The sequence below is a fragment of the Salpingoeca rosetta genome (genome assembly GCF_000188695.1).
Source record: "Salpingoeca rosetta unplaced genomic scaffold supercont1.32, whole genome shotgun sequence".
Classification (NCBI taxonomy): domain Eukaryota; class Choanoflagellata; order Craspedida; family Salpingoecidae; genus Salpingoeca; species Salpingoeca rosetta.
Window position 1 is genome coordinate 441,100 of NW_004754902.1, and position 20,000 is coordinate 461,099.

General features: G+C 55.8%; 3 protein-coding genes across 3 annotated transcripts in view; all 3 read left to right on the top strand.

Annotated features, from left to right (window-relative positions):
* The window catches only part of PTSG_12987 (uncharacterized protein), a 15,811-nt gene extending 2,928 nt beyond the window's left edge, over nt 1-12,883 (top strand). The window contains exons 8-40 of the mRNA XM_004988918.1: nt 277-426; nt 630-673; nt 866-2,009; nt 2,319-2,402; nt 2,581-2,798; nt 2,928-2,995; nt 3,189-3,264; nt 3,475-3,579; nt 3,778-4,075; nt 4,307-4,389; nt 4,573-4,646; nt 4,923-5,033; nt 5,200-5,342; nt 5,529-5,663; nt 5,960-6,071; nt 6,200-6,263; nt 6,480-6,571; nt 6,744-6,816; nt 7,122-7,195; nt 7,413-7,554; nt 7,764-7,873; nt 8,115-8,217; nt 8,509-8,703; nt 9,026-9,122; nt 9,418-9,538; nt 9,732-9,791; nt 10,030-10,137; nt 10,447-10,545; nt 10,817-10,980; nt 11,219-11,462; nt 11,623-11,682; nt 11,976-12,088; nt 12,430-12,883. Coding sequence (XP_004988975.1) covers nt 277-426; nt 630-673; nt 866-2,009; nt 2,319-2,402; nt 2,581-2,798; nt 2,928-2,995; nt 3,189-3,264; nt 3,475-3,579; nt 3,778-4,075; nt 4,307-4,389; nt 4,573-4,646; nt 4,923-5,033; nt 5,200-5,342; nt 5,529-5,663; nt 5,960-6,071; nt 6,200-6,263; nt 6,480-6,571; nt 6,744-6,816; nt 7,122-7,195; nt 7,413-7,554; nt 7,764-7,873; nt 8,115-8,217; nt 8,509-8,703; nt 9,026-9,122; nt 9,418-9,538; nt 9,732-9,791; nt 10,030-10,137; nt 10,447-10,545; nt 10,817-10,980; nt 11,219-11,462; nt 11,623-11,682; nt 11,976-12,088; nt 12,430-12,667 — 5,002 coding nt within the window. The 3' untranslated portion in view covers nt 12,668-12,883. The remainder of the gene's footprint in view (nt 1-276; nt 427-629; nt 674-865; nt 2,010-2,318; nt 2,403-2,580; nt 2,799-2,927; nt 2,996-3,188; nt 3,265-3,474; nt 3,580-3,777; nt 4,076-4,306; nt 4,390-4,572; nt 4,647-4,922; nt 5,034-5,199; nt 5,343-5,528; nt 5,664-5,959; nt 6,072-6,199; nt 6,264-6,479; nt 6,572-6,743; nt 6,817-7,121; nt 7,196-7,412; nt 7,555-7,763; nt 7,874-8,114; nt 8,218-8,508; nt 8,704-9,025; nt 9,123-9,417; nt 9,539-9,731; nt 9,792-10,029; nt 10,138-10,446; nt 10,546-10,816; nt 10,981-11,218; nt 11,463-11,622; nt 11,683-11,975; nt 12,089-12,429) is intronic.
* Nucleotides 12,884-13,282: 399 nt separating this feature from the next.
* On the top strand, nt 13,283-18,600 carry PTSG_10065 (NAD(P) transhydrogenase). The gene is made up of 6 exons (XM_004988919.1): nt 13,283-15,083; nt 15,395-16,662; nt 16,849-16,880; nt 17,123-17,130; nt 17,374-17,555; nt 17,834-18,600. The coding sequence occupies exons 1-6, from the start codon at nt 13,292-13,294 to the stop codon at nt 17,993-17,995; spliced, it is 3,444 nt and encodes a 1,147-aa protein (XP_004988976.1). The 5' UTR covers nt 13,283-13,291; the 3' UTR covers nt 17,996-18,600.
* Nucleotides 18,601-18,751: 151 nt separating this feature from the next.
* PTSG_12988 (uncharacterized protein) overlaps nt 18,752-20,000 on the top strand; it is a 2,044-nt gene continuing 795 nt past the window's right edge. Inside the window, exon 1 of the mRNA XM_004988920.1 lies at nt 18,752-20,000. This exon is cut by the window's right edge and continues 795 nt beyond it. Within this exon, the coding sequence (XP_004988977.1) occupies nt 18,774-20,000 (1,227 nt within the window). The 5' untranslated portion in view covers nt 18,752-18,773.

Consider the following 20,000-nt stretch of genomic DNA (forward strand, 5'->3'; position numbering starts at 1 on the left):
CGTCTCTCTGTCTCTCTCTGTCTCTCTGTCTCTCTCTCTGTCTCTCTCTCTGTCTCTCTCTGTCTCTCTGTCTCTCTCTCTGTCTCTCTCTCTCTCTCTGCCTGTCTCTGTCTGTTTGTCTGTGCATATACGTTGCTGTACGCCTCTGTGTCGTTTTACATCGCTCGCTCACTCTCGCCCACGACACACACACACACATACACATCACAATCACACTCCATAATTTGCCCGTAAAACCTTCGCATCCCTCGCTCACACAAATGCACACGTGTACAGCAACACGCTTGAAGTTTATGGCCACGCCTACCACAACCTTGGCCTGCTGGCCCGCAAGTCTGATGCAATGCGCGTGCGTGTGCGTGACGATGTTGCGCTCTTGCGCAAGCTCTTCCAGCGCTGCGCAGGCGCCGCTGGCAACCTTGTCTTGTGAGTGCTTGTCCACATGCTTGAACTAGTTGAGCGTGAATGATGAGGGAGTTGTACACTCGTGCCTAGTTTCATGCGACCGTGTATATGCGGTTTGTGTGTGTGTGTGTGCGTGTGTGTGTTGAAGGTGCGTGTTGCATCTTGTTTTGGTGCACCTCATTGTGCACTCACGCAACACTCCCCGAATGTTGTGGCGCCTGCAGGCATCTTCAGGAAGCGCTCGCCCTTATGAAGGAGTGCTACATCGGTGAGTTGTGTGTGTGTGTGTGTGTGTGTGTGTGTGTGTGTGAGAGTGAGAGTGAGAGAGCCCGATGTGTGCATGTTGAATTTATCCGAGTCAACCAAAGAAGGTGAGGCACGCAACTTTTTCACATACACACACACTCACACACTCACACACACACACACACACATACGCACACATACGCACACACGCCAGGCGTGAGCGGGGACAACGCACGCCGCCTCGTCAACCTGCTGCTTGAGCACGTCGTGCACACGCAGTCGGCGGTGCGCACAATGGCTGTGCGCTATGCAGTCGATGTGTTTCCGCCCGACCATGTCTCGTCCCGGTTCGTCCTCATCCTCGCCTCCGCAGACCAGCAGCAGGACATTCGCGCAGAGGCACAGGCAGCGCTCATGCTTGCAGGCAAACCAAAACGCCGGGCAGCGGTGAGCAAAGCCAGGACAAAGGAGGAAAGCACGCAGCGGGATGGTGCCGAGCCGAAGGGAGCGGCAACTGAGCAGACAAAGGAGACGACAGCAGGTGGCGAGAACGCCCAAGCGAGTGAGGCAGCTCCAGCAACCACCACTGCTGCAACTGAGAGCACACCGTCTCCTCTCTCACCCTCGCCGTTACCCGCAGAGCAGCAGGAAGAAGAAGGCGATGGCGAGCTTGTTGTTCCCGACTTTGCTGAAGTGGCGTCCATGCTTGCAAGCAAGTTTCTTGGCGCGATACGCAAGCGACGTGCGGACGGCACGCCTGGGCTCGTGTCACACGAGCTTCCGTACAAGCAGGGCGTCATCCAGAATGGCCTTCTCTTTGCCTTCCGTTGCCTGCATGCACACGCGACCGCCACGCGTGACGAGGAAGAGTACATTGCCAAGTACGGGTCCACAAAGGACCGGCTTCTGCGACTGCGACACGCCCTCCTCTCCTCACACGAAGGCAGTGGTGATGGTGGTGATGGTGGTGATGGTCGCGGTGGTCGCGGTGGTCGCGGTGGTCGCGGCGGTGGTGCTCAAGACAAGGCGACCACGGACGCAGCACCAACGAGGACGACAGAGGCATCTGAGGCGTCTACAACATCCGCTGTGCTGTCTGCTGCCCCTCCGCTGGCACGTGCACCCGAGAATCTGCTGACTCAGCACGACGATCACCCGGCAGCACAGCTCTTCTTCATGGCAATGCTGGCGCTGCAATCCACGTCGCTCGATGACCTGCATGCCACGGCACTGCACTGTCTGCTCGAGATGGCGAGCGTGCTACCGGACGTGGTGTGTGCAAGCATCGTGCCCATCCTCTCTCGTCTCTTCACGAACCTCTCAGCGCCGCAGCGCGCCATCAGCACATCATCCGCAAAGTATGGCGCATGCGTGTGTGTGTGTGTGTGTGTGTGTGTGTGTGTGTGTGTGTGTGTGTGTGTGTGTGTGTGTGTGTGTGTGCGTGCGTGCGTGTGTGTGTGTGTGTGTGTGTGTGTGTGTCATTTTTGTCTGCTCGCTTCGTTGGCTTTAACTGCTTGCCGTTGTGTTTGTTTCCTTGCTTCTTCTGCTTGCTTGATCTGTTGATTGTTTGTCCACACAACCATCGATACTGCCCCATCCACGTGCGTGCTGATGATGATTCCACGTGTCCTCGCTCAACACCGTGGTGGCTGTATCCATTCGCGCAGGCTACTCGCCATCTGTGCGGTGTTTGTGGAAAACCACCGAGAGCCGACCCTCTCGCGTTGCCTGCAGGCAATGACTGCTGCCGGGTGAGCAATCACGAGTACCTTGCTTCCCTGCTCACGCACACATATGCACACTCACTCACCCACCCACCCACTCACTCACTCACTCACTCACTCACTCACTCACTCACTCGCATGCACTCACCAACATGCACACCCTCTCACCTTCGTTCTGCTTCGTAACTCCGCGTTATCTCTTCAGTGACGACGTTGGCGGGGCTGCACATGCATTTGGAAGCGCCTATGTCGCCGCGCACGCGTTGGCCGCGCTGCCCACGCAACAACTGGCTGACGGCCGCCTGATCAAGGCATTTATGTCTGCCTGCAAGCATTTGCTCGCGCTCGCACGGCAGGAGATGCGCCTTGCCGCCTGCCACGCCATCTCCGATGTTGCGCTCGCACACATCCTCCCGCCCACAGGTGTGTGTGTGCATGTGTGTGTGTGTGTGCATGTGTGTGTGCGTGTGCTTGACGTGCGTGTACCTCCCACAACCACGCACTCTGCACGACTTCCGACGTTTTCTCACATTGCACGCTATAACTTTTCAGTGTGTGACTTTTCTGAGCTGCTCTCGACACTTCAGCGCTTTTGTCGTCCAGACAAGACTGTGAAGAAGGTGTGCTTTTGCGCTGATGTGTACGTGTGTCTGAGTATGTGTGTGTGCGTGTGTGTGCGTGTGTGTGTGTGTGTGTGTGTGCGTGTGTATCTTTGCACCTGTGTGTCTTGCGCCCTTGTCATCTCCTCAAAACGTGCATCCACTTCTTGTTTCACCTGACTCCCCTTGCTTGCATGCACTTATGAATTTTCAGGAGAAGCGCGGTGGGGGCGCAATGGCGGAGGCAGCCGTCATCGCCATCGGCCACCTCGCTCAGTCCTTCGCCTGCTGTACGTAGTTCTGTGCTCCACTGTTGTTGGTGTTCGTGTGTGTGCTGCTGCTCGCTGGTGTTGGCTGTGTTCATGACGTCTGACGTGTCCACGGCGATGTGCGTTGACCACATGGTTCTATTCTGGCTGTGTTGAAGCCGTGCCACCAAACTGCCCGAGTGCCGTTCGTTGCTCACACGTTCACATCCACCCTATCGCTTGCACAAGCAGTTGACGAAAGGAGTGGTGAGGGCAAGGAAGGCGCTGAGGACAAGGCAGACTTGTACACGACAGCACTGGATGCAATCTACGAAACAGCCCACTATCGCGTCTTTGGTGTGTGTGTGTGCGTGCGTGCGTGCGTATGTGTGTGTGTGTGGTGTATGTGTGTGAGGCTTTGCCCCTCCTGAACTCACTCGTTGCTGTGTTAGAGCTCACTCACCTGCCATACTTTCGCATTGCCCCCACCTGCACTGGGAAACAACGCACACCCATGCCACTCACACATGCGCATCACTGTGACCCTGCATGCAGAGATGAATCTGTCTGCGGGCGATGCAATTTCGACGGCGCTGGCAGGTGGACTGTCCATCCGCTCCCACAACTACTTCAGGGAGGAGATTGTGACACCACTCATGTTTGAAGGGGCCACAGAGGGTCACGGGCACGACAGCGCGGCAGATGAACGCGCCGATGGTGGCGAACAGAGAGGTGATAGTAACAGTGAAGGTGATGGTGATGGTGATGGTCAAGTTGTTACGGTGCGAGAGCCGAGTGAGGACGAGCTCATGGCTCGGCTTGGACGAGGCGTTGACACTATCCTCGATCACAAGTGAGACATTGTGTACACGCATTATATGCCTCGTGCATTTGTGTGGGTGAATGAGTACGCTTGTCTCTTGCTTGTTTGTGTGTGTGTGTGTGTGTGTCTTGCTTGTTTCTGTGTGTATGTGTGTGTCTCTCTCTTTTTTTTTCTCTGTGTGTGTGTGTGTGTGTGTGTTTGCGCTGCCCATTCACGTTTCATGACGATGCCCGCTGCTCCGGTTCAACGCGTCATCCCCAGATCGACGGACAGGAGTGCGGCGACGCGTCACGCTGCGGGCGTCTGGCTCGTCGGCCTCTGCAAGAATTGCTCCCACACATCAGGTGCACATGTGTGTGTGTTTGTGTGGGCGGATGTCTGTGTGGATGTGAGTGTGTGGATGTGTGTGAGTGTGTTATGGATCACCTCATTTTCTTGCAGACACTCATCCTCATCGCCACCATCATGACGCCATGACATTTCGTTGCCAACACCATCATCACCATCATCATTGTTATCCTCACCAGCGATCCAAGAGCGGCTGCCACGCCTCCAGCGCTGTTTCTTCGACCTTCTCTCCGAGGGCGACGCCATTGTGCAGGTGACCACCAGCACACCACTGCCGTTGCATCCTGCTTGTTGTCGCGTTAGTGGCACAACTCTACATACTTTTTCATGTGCACTCGCTCACTCATTCACTCACTCACTCACTCACTCACTCACTCATTCACTCACTCACTCACTCACTCACTCACTCACTCACTCACTCACTCACTCACTCACTCACTCACTCACTCACTCACTCACTCACTCACTCACTCACTCACTCACTCACTCACTCACACGCGCACATGCATGCGCTGGGAACGTTTGGCAGGAGGTTGCGTCGCACGGATTGGAGATGTGTTACGATTTGGGCACAGAGGAGACAAAGGCAAAGCTTGTGCAGGCCCTCACGTCCGCACTGTCACAGGGCCATAAGTCCGCGGTGAGTTGCTTGTGTACTGGCTGTGCTGTTGTTGCACTTTGCAGTTGAAACAGCGTGCGTGCGTCAACTCACACACTCACACACACACACTCGCACACACGCACACACACACACACACTCGCACACTCATATGTCCTGCTGCTGTTGTTGCTGTTATTGCGTGCAGGCACACAAGTATGCTGCCGGCTCCGAGGACACCGTGTTTGGAGAGGGCGAGCTTGGACGCACGCGCGAAGGGGCGTCGCTGACGACGTACAAGGACATCTCGTCGCTCGCCTCTGATCTCAACCAGCCAGACCTCATCTACAGGTGGGTGGGTGGGTGTCTGTGTCTGTGTCTGTGTCTGTGTGCGTTTGTTCATGCGAGTGTGAATGTGTTATCTGTGCAGTTTCACACGGACGCTCCTGACAAGACAGACACACACGCTTTTGTGCACATACATGGACCACTGTCTCCTTCGATATCTCACCCTTCCCTCCAATGGTGTATGGCAAGGTTCATGAGCCTGGCGAACCACAACGTCCTTTGGAACAGTCGGCGCGGCGCTGCGTATGGGTTTGGGCGCATCGCCAAACACACGGGCATCACCATCGACGACAAACTTGACGCTGTCCTTCCGAAGCTCTACAGGTGAACCAGGGGGGGGAGGACAGGGGTACTTGATTAGTGTCTGTGTGAACGTGTGTGTGTGTGTGTCTGTGTCTGTGTCTGTGTGTGTGTGTGTGAACGTGTGTGTCTGTGTGTGTGTGTCTGTGTGTCTGTGTGTGTGTGTGTGTGTGTCCGCTATGTAACTTGCTCCACATGATATGCTTGTGAGGTTATGGGTATTTCTTGGTTTTGGTATATCGTCTCGTCAACAGCACCAACAACACCCTCCACTGCCCTGACTGTGCGTGTTCGCCCGTGTGCACGTGTGCGCGCTGCAGGTACAAGTTTGACCCCAATGCGTCGACGCGATCGGCAATGACGAACATCTGGTCGACGCTCGTCACGGACCCGGTCAAGACTGTGGACCAACACTTCATCCCCATCGTCAAGGTGTTTGTTTGTGTCTTTGACCGCTTTCACGTCAACACCTCACCACCACTCCTGTCACTTGCTATTTCATGAATGCATGTTTCCCTCCTCACACCACATTGCCACACTCTTCAACACTGTGACGATAGGAGCTGAATGCGCACATCACCGCCCGCCAATGGCGCGTTAGGGAGTCGTGTGCCCTTGCACTTGGTACGCATGATGATAGTGTTATGTTACGATGGAGACACACACGCACGCCTGTGATGCTTTGCTGCTTCGCGTTTGCGGTTGCTGACTTGCTGAACGCGTATCCCTCACCCTCTGCACCAACAACAACAACAACAACAACAACATCATCATCATCATCATCATCATCATCATCATCATCATCATCATCATCATCATCATCATCATCATCATGTGCAGCGGACGTGTTGCGTGGCCGCGTTTGGCAGGAAGTGAAGCCCATCTTCATTGAGACGTGGCAGCTCGCATTCCGTGTCATCGATGATGTGAAGGTGAACCAGACATGCTGCGTGTGCCTTGTGTGTTGTGTGTGCGTACGGCTGGTATTTGGGCGTCTCTTGTGTCTGGCGTGAGTTTCTTCTGCGCTGCTGTTGTCTATTCGTGCTCATGTGTCCTCCCTCCCCTCCCCCTTCCCTTCCTTATGATATGTCTGTATCATGCCAGGAATCCGTGCGCAAGGCCGGTAGCGACCTGTGCAAGCGCCTCGCAAAGCTCTCCGTCACACTGTGCAAGAAACGTAAATGACGATCATGCATGCATATGTGTATATATATATATATATATATGTGTGTGTGTGTGTGTGTGTGTGTGTGTGTGTGTGTGTTGATGTGTGTCTGGGTGTCTGGGTGTGGATGTGTGGATGTGTGTGTCTGTATATCTGTGCGTACATGTGTCTGTGTCACTTGTAGACATGATTGACGTGCCCTTTGTTGGCCTACGATCTCCATTGCTCACCACCACCGCCGCCACCACCGCCGCCACCACCATCACCATCATCTTCACCACCACCACCGCCATCGTCACCACCACCATCATCATCAGCGGATTCGGGCCCGGCCGTGATTGCATCGCTGCTGCCGTTTCTCACAGAGACTGGACTCATGTCTTCTGTTCAGGTGCGTTGTCCCTTATGCCTTGCGTGCCGCTGCGCCTTTCTTGTTTGGTCGTCCGCCCTCTGTGGCTGTGGCTGTCCTTGCATTCTCATGGTCCTGTTTGTGCACGTGCTGATTTTCACGCACGCACGGAACACGCACACTGACGCAACTCACAACACTCCCGCAACTCGCACACATACACACACATGCGCGCTCCCGTCGCTCACCACTCCCACAGGATGTGAAAGCGCTAAGTCTGTCTGTGATTGTCGACATTGCACACGAGGCGGGAACAGCGCTGAAACCACACCTGCCAACCCTCGTCATCACCTTGCTGGAGGCCCTCTCTGGCATGGAGTCACCCTCCCTTGATTACATTGGTGAGAGAGGGAGAGAGGGATGAGGGGTTGTTGTACATGGAAGCGGTGGGCAAATTGAATTTGTTGTTGTTCTGCTCATCGCGTGTTTGCAGTTGATATCAATGCTGCTGCTGTCGTGATGAAAGTTGGAATGTGGCTCGCGTGCTCACACGCGATATGTTTGTTTCCACAACTACCGCCACCGCCACCACCATCATCCCGGTCGTCAGGCCAACGCCTGAGCTCGCGAAAAGGGATGGAGGAGCGGTTGGATGACCTGCGCGTGTCTGCATCAAAGTCATCGCCAATTGCGCAATGCCTGGATGAGTGCGCACGACAGGTATGTGTGCGTGTGTGTGCGTGTATGTGTGTGTGTCTGTCTGTCTGTCTGTCTGTCTGTTTGTGTGTGTGTGTGTGTCTGTGTGTCTGTGTGTCTGTGTGTCTGTGTGTTCGTGTGACCAACCTCCATGATGCAACGTACATGGTGCAACGTACATCTGTTGCTCTTCCTCATCTTCATGCGAACGCACTGCCCTCACACTGCATCCCAACCTTCCCATTGCAACATTTCACGGCAACAGGTGGACGAGTTGACGCTGCCTGAGCTTGTGCCGCGAATTTTGAAAATGACCAAGCAGGGCATCGGTGCAAGCACGAAGGCAGGCTGCGCTCGCTTCATCTCAGGTGGGGAGGCTTGCGTGCGTGAGGCCGTGTGCGTCTGTGTTTGCAGCCGTGTCTGTGGCTGTACATGTGTGTGTGTGTGTGTGTGTGTCTGTTTCTGTCTGTGTGTGTGTGTGTGTGTGTGTGTGTGTGTGGGTGTGTGTGTGTGTGTGTGTGGGTGTGTGTGTGTGTGTGTGTGTCCCTGTAACTCTGTCTATCTGTCTGCCTGTATCACTCCCATTCATCTCTCACATCTTCGCCTTCCTTCGTCCTCCTTTCCCCCATCTCACCGCGGCCACCACCGCCGCCACCCAGACCTGGTGCGCACATGCCGCTCGTCGCTGCAGCCGTATGCTCGCAAGATATTGCGCTCCCTGCTCACTGCCACCGCCAACTGCAAGTCTGCGCCCGTGCGCCGCGACCTTGCCGGTGCTGCTGGGGAAGTGTGTCGCGTGGCAAGCGTGGAGGACGTGGGCAGCCTCCTCAAGAAGGCAAAGAAGATGTACCTAGGTGCGCTTTGTGTGTGTGTGTGTGTGTGTGTGTGTGTGTGTGTGTGTGTGTGTGTGTGTATGTGTGTGTGTGTGTATGGCGATCGTTATTGTGTTGTTTGGGTTTGCATGCTTATTCAACCGCACTCTCCATACTTTGTGTCAGAGGATGAAGACCACTTGTGTGCTCGCACTCACTCACTCACTCACACACACACACACTCACTCACTCACTCACTCACTCACTCACTCACTCACTCACTCACTCACTCACACATTCACTCACTCACACACATTCACTAACTCACTCACTCACTCACTCACTGAACCATCTCGGCGGACAGAGCACGACAGCGCTGAGCAGATGGAGGCGAGCTGTATTGTGTGTCGCGCCGTCGGCCGCAGAGCACACGACGTCATCCACGCCCATGCCGCAACAGTGTAATGTGATGATGATGATGATGATGATGATGATGATGATGATGATGATGATGATGATGATGATGATGATGATGATGATATGGCTGCACCTTGTGTTATTGTCTTTGTGCATGCGTGCACGTGTGTCTGTGTCTGTGTGCGGAGGTCGCATGCCTCATGCGTTTTGTGAGATGTGCGCGTGGATGCTGATGTGCTGCTCTCTTGGTGTGCCCTCTTGGCGCTGTTTCAAAACACCCACTGCCAAAGTCTTCTACTTACCTGCTACTCGGTCATTTTCCTTTGCACATTTCTACAGCCTTCCTCTTGCCTTCTACGGCCGTCACGATGAGTCGAAGGTGGTTCGCGACGTGTGGAGCGATGTGTGGAGCGAAACCACCCAGGGCACAGACGAAGCAGCCATCCGCATGCACATGAAGGTCGTTGTGAACCCCTGTGTTTGTTCCCTTCCTTCCTCACTTGCTCACTTGCTCACTTGCTCACTTGCTCACTTGCTCGCGCGCCAGACACCCAGGCCATTGCCATTTGAGATGTTTCGCTCACCATTCTTGCACGTTTCCCTGACCTCACCCCTTGCTACCATGCACTGTGTGCACTGTGCGCTGTCAACAGGAAATTCTCGCCATCCTCCAGCCGCGCCTCACAGACAGATCGTGGGAGCTCAAGCGACAGGTAAACGCGTCATGCAATCATGCAACCTGCTTAATACATCACCCCTTCGCTCAACTGTGAACCAACATGCGTGTACATGTCTTGCCACACGTCGCATGTATGCGATGCGCGGATGCTCGTACAAGTATGTTCCACACAGGCGCCCTTGTCCATGCTCACACGATTGTCACACACGATTGTTGTCTTCCATGGCCACCTCATAATTGTCATCGCCATCGGCAATCGCCACCACCACCAGTCGTCCTCGGCTCTGAGTGCGGCGTTGTCGTCGTGCCGACCGGGAGATGTGCCAGAGATCCACGTGCTCACCTCAACCGTGCTCGAGTCGCTCGCGGGCAGAACTTGGGTGCGTGCTGTTGGTAGCGTGGCTCTGTGTACATGTATATGTGTGTGTGTGTGTGTGCGTGTGTATGTGTGTGTGCGTGTGTGTGTGTGTGTGTGTGTGTGTGTGTACTTTGCTGGATGTCTCCGGCGTTGCTTCTGTTCCTCTTTCCCTGGATTTTTGTCTGCTTGTCTAAGCCCCTGCCACAGTGGCATCAACGTGAGCGCATCGTTCGTTATCCCCTTGACACGCTCGTTCCAAACGAATCTTAACCTTCCATCATCTTCACCTCCACCTCCCTCCCCCCCCCGCCCCCATGGCCACTCATTGCAGGACGGGAAGGAGAAGGCGGTGCAAGCGCTCGTGGACTTGCTGCAGATGGCGAAACAGGAAAACGAGGAAGACCAAGGATACATGTCGTTGCTCGACAAGGTATACAAGTGCGTGACACTGGGAAGCATTCATTCAATCATTTATTTATTTTGTTCGCATTGGTTCACAATCGACGCCTCCTCCCACCCTTGATACCCTTAGTACACACACACACACACACACACACACACACACACACACACACACACACACACACACACACACACACATACACACACACATACACACACACACACACAGGCCATTCATGCTCTCCGTCAACCATTCACGTGGTCTTTTTTTTTTTTTTTTTTGGTTGCAAATGTTCAAGGGTGTGCACGCTGTTCTGAAGGAGACGGGGAAACGCGACAAGGAGTACAGGCTGAAGGTCATGCCAGCACTCGGCGACATTGCGACACAGCTGCAAACGAGGGAGCAGGTTGCTGCTGTTGTTGAGGTGCTGTGCAAGCAACTCAGGGCGTTCGACCCTGAAAGGTTGGGAGCATGTGCCGGTAGTGTCGATGCGAACACTCGCGTACATGTCCAGACATGGTGGAGCTGGGTGCTGTGTGTGTGTGTGTGTGTGCATGTGTGTGTGTGTTGTGTGTTGTGTGTCATCAACAATGACGACTGCAAATCTAAGGTACACGTGTGCGATTATGTCAGATGTATTGTAAGCACAACTGCTGCAGTTGTCCACTCATGTGAAGCACGCTGGTTGGCACTCGCTTAGGACACCCAGCGGCACCAACAACGGCAATGGCGACGACGATGACGACGATGACAACAGTGACTCCGATGAGACGGGTGCTGGCACTGGCGCTGTGCTTGAGGGTGGTGCGCTCTCCTCGCGAACAGAGCGGCGGCAACACAAGGCCCGCGACGCCATGTCTGCCAAGGCGCGGGCGAAGGAGGCACATCGTGTGGCTGCACTCGCCGTCGCCGCCAAACTCTGGCAGTCAGGCCACCCGGCCGAGGTGCGGTGGTGTGTGTGTGTGTGTCTGTGTCTGTGTCTGTGTCTGTGTCTGTGTGTGTTGTGCTCGTTTGGTTTGTACGTGTGGGTGCGGGTGTGTACGGCGGCATAGGCTTTTCGGCCCACTCATAACTTGTACTGACACGTGACTGCGCCAACTGCAGGCTGCAACTGAACGCTTGGGCCCCTTCTTGAAGCAAGCCTTCCAGCGGGGTACCTTGAAGGTGCGCAAACATTCTTCTCTGCGCCCACGTGCACATTTGAGCACGTGAACTAATTCGCTAGCATTTCTGTCTTTGTGCTTTCATGCACGTGTCTGTGTGTTCATGTGCGGCGTGCATATGTGAGCATCTTGCCTGCTCGAAGCGATCACGTCAACAACACACGGCGCGACAAAGTGTGCGCGTTGCTTGTTGTCAAGTGTCCATTCTGAAGCATCCCTTGCCCCTTGCCCTCACATAACGCGCTCCTTCTCCTCTTCTCCCTTCCTTGTCGGCTCAATGCGATTGTTTCCCAGGTTTGTGTCGCTGCTGTTGAGGCGGTGACAGCTGCAGTCAAGCATCTCGACAACACCACGTCCCCTCCTTGCACAGCGCGCCTGCTCATTCCGTTCCTGTCAGCAGTCGCAAAGTGGGTTGTTGTTGTTGTGTTTGCATGCATGAATGTATGCATGTATGTATGCATGCATGCATGTAATGTATGTATGTATGCATGTAATGTATGTATGTATGTATGTAATGTGTGTTTGCATGAATGTATGCATGTATGCATGTATGTATGTATGTATGTTTGTTTGTTTGTATGTATGCATGTATGCATGTATGTATGTGTGTGTTTGTGTGTGTTTGTATACCCAATGTATCCACTGTGCATCGTCAGCATTTGCATGCACCAGTCGTGCAATCCATTGTGGTTTGCAGATCCCATCAAGTCTCATGCTTGTTGCTGACGTTTCAATTATCTTGCGTCAGGAGCGACTTGAAGAGTGCGCACTCGTCGCTCCGCTACGCAGTGGCTGTCCTGTGCCTTGAGCTGAAGAAGGCAGACACCCTGGTGGAGCGCTTAGACACGGCGGCTCGATCAGAGGCGGGACAAGCGGACGAGGAAACGCCGTCTGCGGCACTGAAAGCGATTGTCGGGCAGCAGCTCAAAGGAGACGCGGCCACCAACGTGCGGGCTGTGTTGGCAGAGATGGAGAGGGTTGGCTAGTGTGCGCGTGTGCGTGTGTGTAAGTGTGTGTGTGTTGTGTGTTGTGCGCGTGTGCGTGCGTGTGTAAGTGTGTGTGTGTGTATGTGTGCGTTTGTGCGTGCGTTTGTGCGTGTGTGTGTGTGCGTGTGTGTGGTGTGGGTGCACCTGTCACCACACCTCACCTGTTTGCTGTGTCATGTCACATCACATCACATCACATCACACAATAAAAAAAAAGAGCGAATGATTCGATGCTGTTTTAAATCGCGCCGTCTTTTGTTTGGGTTTTTTCCGTTGGGAGGACAACCGCCAACTCGCCAACAGTGCGAATTGTTCGCGGCTTGCTGGCTTGCTTGGGTGTCTGTTGTGCGACCAGCACACCAAGCCACTTTCCTCTTCCTTTGCTGTGGCTTTTGCTTTGCTTGCTTGCTCGCTTGCTTGCTTGTTTTGTTTTCCCCCTCTCCCCTCTGCTGCTTGCCATCCCTCTGCGGATCCACTGGCTTGGTCTTCTTCTTCTTCTTCTACTTTGCAGTAAGTTAGGGTCTTCAAAGCCAAACCTCGCACTGCTTGCGTTCGGGAGATCGAACCACTGCACTGCGGCCTGGCTCAATTTGTCGTCATATCTTGTGTGCATGATGTTGTGACATGACAACACCCCTCATCCACATTCATTTCGATCGACAACACGTCAACACACACACGCACACACGCACGCACGCATACTTTTCGTGCATGCATGCTTCTGGAGTGTCAAACCCTCAGTGCCTCTCCATGAACACACACACGCTCACTGACACACGCTCACTGACACACACTCACACACAACCCATCCCAGGCAAAACCATGGCCACCAGCGCGCTGCTGCGTGGTGGTGGTGGTGGTGCGGTGAAACGGCTGTGGTCACAGCTGGCGCCCCGTGCTTCTTCCACCACCCTCATGACCAACGCCATAACAGCAACGACCACTTCCACGGTCTTCCTCGCCGCCACCGCCGTCACCGCCGCCTCCCGTGCTAGCCCGCTCACCGCGCAGAAGCGCGGTCTCAAGAACTTGACCATCGGCGTGGCCAAGGAGACGGACACCGGCGAGCGCCGTGTTGCCATCACCCCATCCAACGTGCCGCAGCTGAGCAAGAAGGGCGCAAACGTGCGCGTGGCCTCCGGGGCAGGTGCCGCTGCGGGCTTTGCGGACGCCGTGTACGAGGAGGCGGGCGCCAGCATCGTCAGCCCAACGGACGTGTGGAAGAGCGACCTGGTGCTGAAGGTTCGTCCTCCAACCGATGAGCAGGTTGGCTTGCTCGAGGACCGTGCCCTCGTCTCCCTCCTCTTCCCCATGGTCAACAAGGACAAGATCCAGCAGCTCTCCAAGCAAGGCAGCACCGCCTTCGCCCTCGACATGCTGCTTCGCACGTTGAGCCGTGGCCAAGCCTTTGACGTTCTCTCCTCCCAGGCCAACATTGCCGGCTATCGCGCTGTGATTGAGGCCGCACACCACCTTGAGCAGCCGTTTGCGGGCGGCATGACCGCTGCAGGCAAGATCCCGCCTGCGCGTGTACTGGTGGTGGGTGCGGGCGTGGCTGGCCTTGCTGCCATTCAGCAGGCCAAGAGCATGAATGCCATTGTGAACGCGTTTGATGTGCGCGAGGCGGCTGCCGAGCAGGTTGCATCCATGGGCGCCAAGTTCCTCAAGGTCCCCTTTGAAGAGAAGGGCGATGCCGCTGGTGGCTATGCCAAAGAGATGTCGGCGGAGTGGTTTGAGGCCGCGCGAGCCATGCTGCTGAGGGAGATGCCCAGCCTCGACGTCATCATCACCACCGCCCTCATTCCAGGCAAGAAGGCGCCTGTGCTCATCACCAAGCAGATGGTGGATGCCATGCACACCGGGTCTGTCACCGTCGACCTTGCTTCCGAGGCGGGCGGAAACGTGGAGACGACGCGACCAGGCGAGGTGTACACCACGGACAATGGCGTCACCTGCCTTGGGTACACCAACTGGCCCAGTCAGATGGCCCGCACAGCATCCACCCTATTTGGCAACAACGTCACCAAGTTTGTGCTCTCCATGGACAAGGACGAGCAGTGGACGGTCGACATCGACAACGACGAGGCAGTCAGGTCCATGTGTGTCGTGCACAAGGGCCAACCGCTCGACCCTTACGTCCCACCGCCACCAGCGTCCAAGGCTGAGGGTGGGGCTGACGCTGCCGCTGCCGCGAAGAAGGAGGAAGCCAAGGAAGTGGACCCAAAGTCCGCGGCCATGAAGCAGGCGTTTGGCGCTACCGTGGGGACAGGTGCTGCCATTGGGTTTGGCTCGCTCATCCCAGATGCTGGCCTCCTCTCCACCTTTGCACTGTCCGTGTGGGTTGGCTCCAACGCTGTGCGCGGCGTCACCCATGCTCTCCACAGCCCACTCATGGCCACCACCAACGCCATCTCAGGTGCTGAGTGTGTGTGTGTGTGTGTGTGTGTGTGTGTGTGCGTGCATAGATGTGTCTGTGTGTGTGCGTGCATAGATGTGTCTGAGTGGGGACGTTTGTGATTTTGCGTGCATGCATGCATGCACATGTGTGAGTTGCCCCTGTTATTGTTTTGACGGGCCACTTGCTCCTGCGTCGCACATTCCCTCACACACACACACACACACACACACACACACACACACACACACACACACACACACACACACACACACACACACACACACACACACACACACACACACACACGCGCGCGCGCGCGCGCACGCTAGGCATGACAATCGTTGGTGGCTTGCTTCAGTTGGGCACGCCTGCGCCCCTGTCCCTGGCCACAACCGCCATCGCATTGAGCTCTGTCAACATTGTTGGTGGCTTTGTGGTCACGAAGAAGATGCTGGACATGTTCCGTCGCCCCAACGACCCGCCCGAGTACTGGCACTACTTCCTGGCACCGGCTGGCGCTGCCATGGCCGGATATGGCACGCTCGCATACCAGGGCATGGTGACGCCCACCGTGACATCGACGCTTGCGCTGGCCTCGGGCCTGGCGTGCATTGGCGGCATTGCTGCCATGTCCAAGCAGGAAACCTCCCGCCTGTCCGTCATGCTTGCCCTCGGTGGCGTGGGCATGGGGCTCACGGCCGCTGTTGGCGGCATGCACGAGCTTGATCAGCACAACGTGGCCGCGCTTGCTGCCTCCTCCGTGATTGGTGGCGGTGTTGGGTACGGCATTGCCCGTCGCATCCAGGTCACGTCGCTTCCACAGGCCGTTGCAGGCTTCCACTCGCTTGTTGGTCTGGCCGCCTTGGCCACCGCGTACGGCGACTTTGTCCACCACTGGGACACGTTTGCGGACTTGGACAACTTCCACAGCACGTCCTTGTTCCTCGGCGCATGGATGGGCAGCATCACCTTCACGGGCTCCATCATTGCGTGCGGCAAGCTTGCCGAGCTCAAGAACCTGTCATCCCTCTTCGACTCCAAGCCCCTGAGCCTGCCTGGGCGCGATCTTCTCAACGCAGGCATGCTTGCAGGCACGGTTGGCTGCCTGGGCACCTTCTGCGTGACCAAAGACCCCACCGTCGCCAACACGGCGTTGCTTGCTGGCTCTGGCCTGAGCGGGCTGCTTGGCCTGCACATGACCGCGTCCATCGGCGGCGCCGACATGCCTGTGGTCATCACCCTGCTCAACTCCTACTCCGGCTGGGCGCTGTGTGCGGAGGGCTTCATTCTCGACCAGCCCATGCTGGCCATCATTGGTGCGCTTATTGGCTCATCTGGTGCGTTCCTCACCAAGATCATGTGCGATGGCATGAACCGCTCGCTGGTCAACGTCATCCTTGGTGGCTTTGGCTCCGAGGCCGGCGCTGTTAAGGAAGAAGCCGACCAGACGCACACGCAGATTGACGCGGAGAGCACGGTCAAGGACTTGCTGGATGCCCAGAAGGTGGCTATCATCCCCGGGTACGGGCTTGCAGTTGCCCAGGCACAGAACCTCGTGGCAGAGATCAGCAAGCTGCTCACCGACCAGGGCAAGGAGGTGTGTGCGCGTGTGCACTTGTGTACTTGCATGTATGCACTTGTGTTGGGGAGAGGGAAGGTTGGAGATGGGTCTTGTTCGTTTGCGTGTGTTGAATTCTGCGCATGTGCACAGCAACTGCTCGTTAGTCGCCCGTCAACGATCGCACACTCACGCTGTACCCATGTTGCGCATCTCGACACTCAGGTCCTGTTTGGTGTGCACCCAGTCGCTGGACGGTGAGCGGGCACACGTTGCTGTGTGTACGCTGTTGTGAATGTCTGTGCCTTTGTGCTTGTGTGCGCGATTGTTTGCATGGATGTGTTGGCATTGCATGCTCCTGCTTTTCCACTCGCCATGGCTTTTCACACCCTCAGCACCGATGTGACAGACGTCATTTCTTCATTTGCTCACACTTGTGCTTGACATGTGGCATATGGATTCTGATGACCCGCGCAATTACGTTTCACGGTGACACCAGCATGCCAGGTACGACATTCTTGTTGCAGATCGTTGTTGGAGTGCTCGCATGCTATGAGCTGGAATGATGTGCTCCATTGCACTCTGTTTTACCTCGTCCCAGGGCCTGCTTGCACGTCACCAACCACCTTCTGCGCTTTGCATTCACGAGCTTGCCTTTCTCTCGTTGCAACACCTCCAACCTGCCACACACGCACACACACACACTGCACACACACACACACACACTGCACACACACACACACACACCAGGTCAACTGGATGTGATTCTTGCTGAGGCCGGTGTGCCGTACGACCAGGTGCTTGAGATGGACGGCATCAATGAGGAGATGGACGACGTTGATGTTGCGCTCGTCATTGGCGCCAACGACACCGTCAACTCTGCAGCCGAGACCGATCCAAACAGCGCCATCGCCGGCATGCCCGTGATCCAGGTCAGCCTTGAAACGGAAATGGAGAGGGGGGGGCAATGCTTGGGTTGATTGAAGGCTTGGTACTTGTTGAATGGTGAGGCGGAGGCGTGCACTCGTGTCCACCGCCTGTGTCGAGGGACTTCGCTCACTCACTCACTCACTCACTCTCTCACACGCACACGCTCCTCCACTCATACACTCACTGATGCGCCCGCCTGTATACTCACTCACACTCACTCCCTCACTGATGTGCTCACCGATATACTCACTCTCCCTCACCCTCACTCACCCACACACAGGTGTGGAATGCCAAGCACGTTGTGTTCATGAAGCGGTCGATGGCCTCTGGCTACGCCGGCGTGAACAATCCGGTGTTCTACAAGGACAACACCGACATGCTCCTGGGTGACGCCAAGGCCACCTGTGAACAGCTCCTCAATGGCTTGAAGGCCAAGCTCTGAGAGCCGCCCGTAGGTGTTCGCTTGTCCTGCGCCACTCAATGATTGATAGCGCACGAGCGCGTGGGGTTCTATCCCAACCCTTTCCGCGCCAATTGCGACCTCTCGTGACCCCTTCCCCGTGCACGATGCTCTGTTACTGCTGCAACAACGCGCAAGCGAGCCCCATCACTGCCCTACACCGCGACCCCTCTTTCTTCCCCGTCCCTCGTCCATCCATGTTGTGTGTTTGTGTGAGTCCGTGCCTCGAACACAAGCCAGACGCCTAGACGCGTTATCTTCCACCAACACGCACGTGTTTGTGTTGTGTGTTGTGTGCTGTCTGTGTGTTTGTGTTGAGTGGTTGTGCTTCATGCTTCATGCAGTCATGCATTCTTTTCCCTCGTTCTTTCGTGCTTTCGTTCACTGCCATGTCATTAGCATTCCCCACAACCGTTACACGCTGTTGACTTGCCTGTTGTTTTGATGTGATGTGATGTGATGTGACATGACACAACAACAACACATTTCCAATACAACGACAACCCCCAATAAACGCTACAACGATTCACCAACTCCTGGTGTTATACAACATGACATGTCATGTCATTTCACGTCACTGTCATGTCAACCAACCGCGTGGCGCCAAACACCTCAACACAATAATATTTTTTTTGTATGCACCACCCCACATCGTCTAACCCACGCCATTTCTAACGAAAGTTGCTGAATGATATCGAAGGCGCCACGTCTCCTGTGCGTTTGTTTTGTATTTTCTCACGCACCGTTGTGATCTCAGAAGATGGCGCCAGCCTGTACTGCTCGGCCTTCTTGTCTTGTGGCCCTGCTGCTTCTGGGCTGTGTTGTGGGGGCCCAAGGCAACGTTTTGTTCCAGGAGGATGGCTATGGCGACCTGCGGATCCGCACGGAGGACGGGCTCAGGCACACCGGGTTGACCGTGAACGACGTGGACCTGCTGGCCGAGCTTCGCCGCACGCAGTTCATGGTGAACAAGCTCAAGGACATGATGTGTGCCGCACACGATCCAAGCTCCAGTGTGTACACGGACCAATTCCGGCTTGAGGAGAGCGCGGATGGTAAGGCGTACGTGACAGTTGTCGAACACTCTGCCACAAAAAAGGTGTTCCTCGTGCCCTTCACGGAGGACCACGTGGTTGAGTACGACCCCGTGACCCAAAACCTGACCAAGATTCCTCTGCCATCTGACTTCCTTGCCGCCGAAGCTCAGCGTGCTGGCCAGAGCGGGGTGGCCCTGTGGCAGGGTGCATTTGAAGCCCAGGACGGAAGCCTGTACGCCGTGCCGTTTGCAAGCACTGCCGTGCTCATCATCCACCCTGAGACTCACACGCTTGACGTGACGACCATCGCTGGGCTTGAGCCAGGCCCAAAGTACCGCGGAGGCGTGCTTGTCTCAGACCGATTCATCGTCACTGTGCCCGGCGAGGCGGACCACTCCCTCATCATCGACATGAACACCAACGAGCTGCACAACATCACCATCGACGTCGACCACGAGAGCCAGCACAACATCAAGTGGAGCGGAGGCTCCCTTGGCAGGGACGGCAAGATCTACTGCGTCCCGCGTGACGCAAATGCCATCCTCATCATCGACCCGCAAACGCAGACCTACGACGCCACAACCCTGACGGTTCACCCTGCCAACGACAAGTGGTGGGGAAGCGTGATGGTGCCGAGCGGCAAGATTATCGGCTTTCCCCGCAACTTCCACTCCGTGCTCGTCATCGATCCGAGCACGCAGTCAACGTCACTGATTCGCACAAGCAAGGACGAGGACGGCATCCAGTGGGAGAGGCCACGGTGGGCACCCGGGTTTGTTGGCCCAGATGGACGCGCGTATGGTGTGCCAGCCACGAGCAAATCCGTGCTGGTGATTGATGCGGACGCGAAGGTGGTGAGCGAGGTTGAGATCCCAGACCTGCCCAACACGGGCTCCCCCGATGACCCCGACATCATGTGGCACGGTTGTATCGTGCGTGGCAACGGCAGG

What these genes read in the sequence shown, in the direction of transcription:
- PTSG_10065 (XM_004988919.1), top strand. Translation starts at nt 13,292, where the DNA reads ATGACAACACCCCTCATCCACATTCATTTCGATCGACAACACGTCAAC. An exon ending in TCACCGACCAGGGCAAGGAG is followed by an intron (nt 16,663 to 16,848) that starts GTGTGTGCGCGT and finishes CTCGACACTCAG; the next exon opens with GTCCTGTTTGGTGTGCACCC. An exon ending in CCGGCATGCCCGTGATCCAG is followed by an intron (nt 17,556 to 17,833) that starts GTCAGCCTTGAA and finishes ACCCACACACAG; the next exon opens with GTGTGGAATGCCAAGCACGT.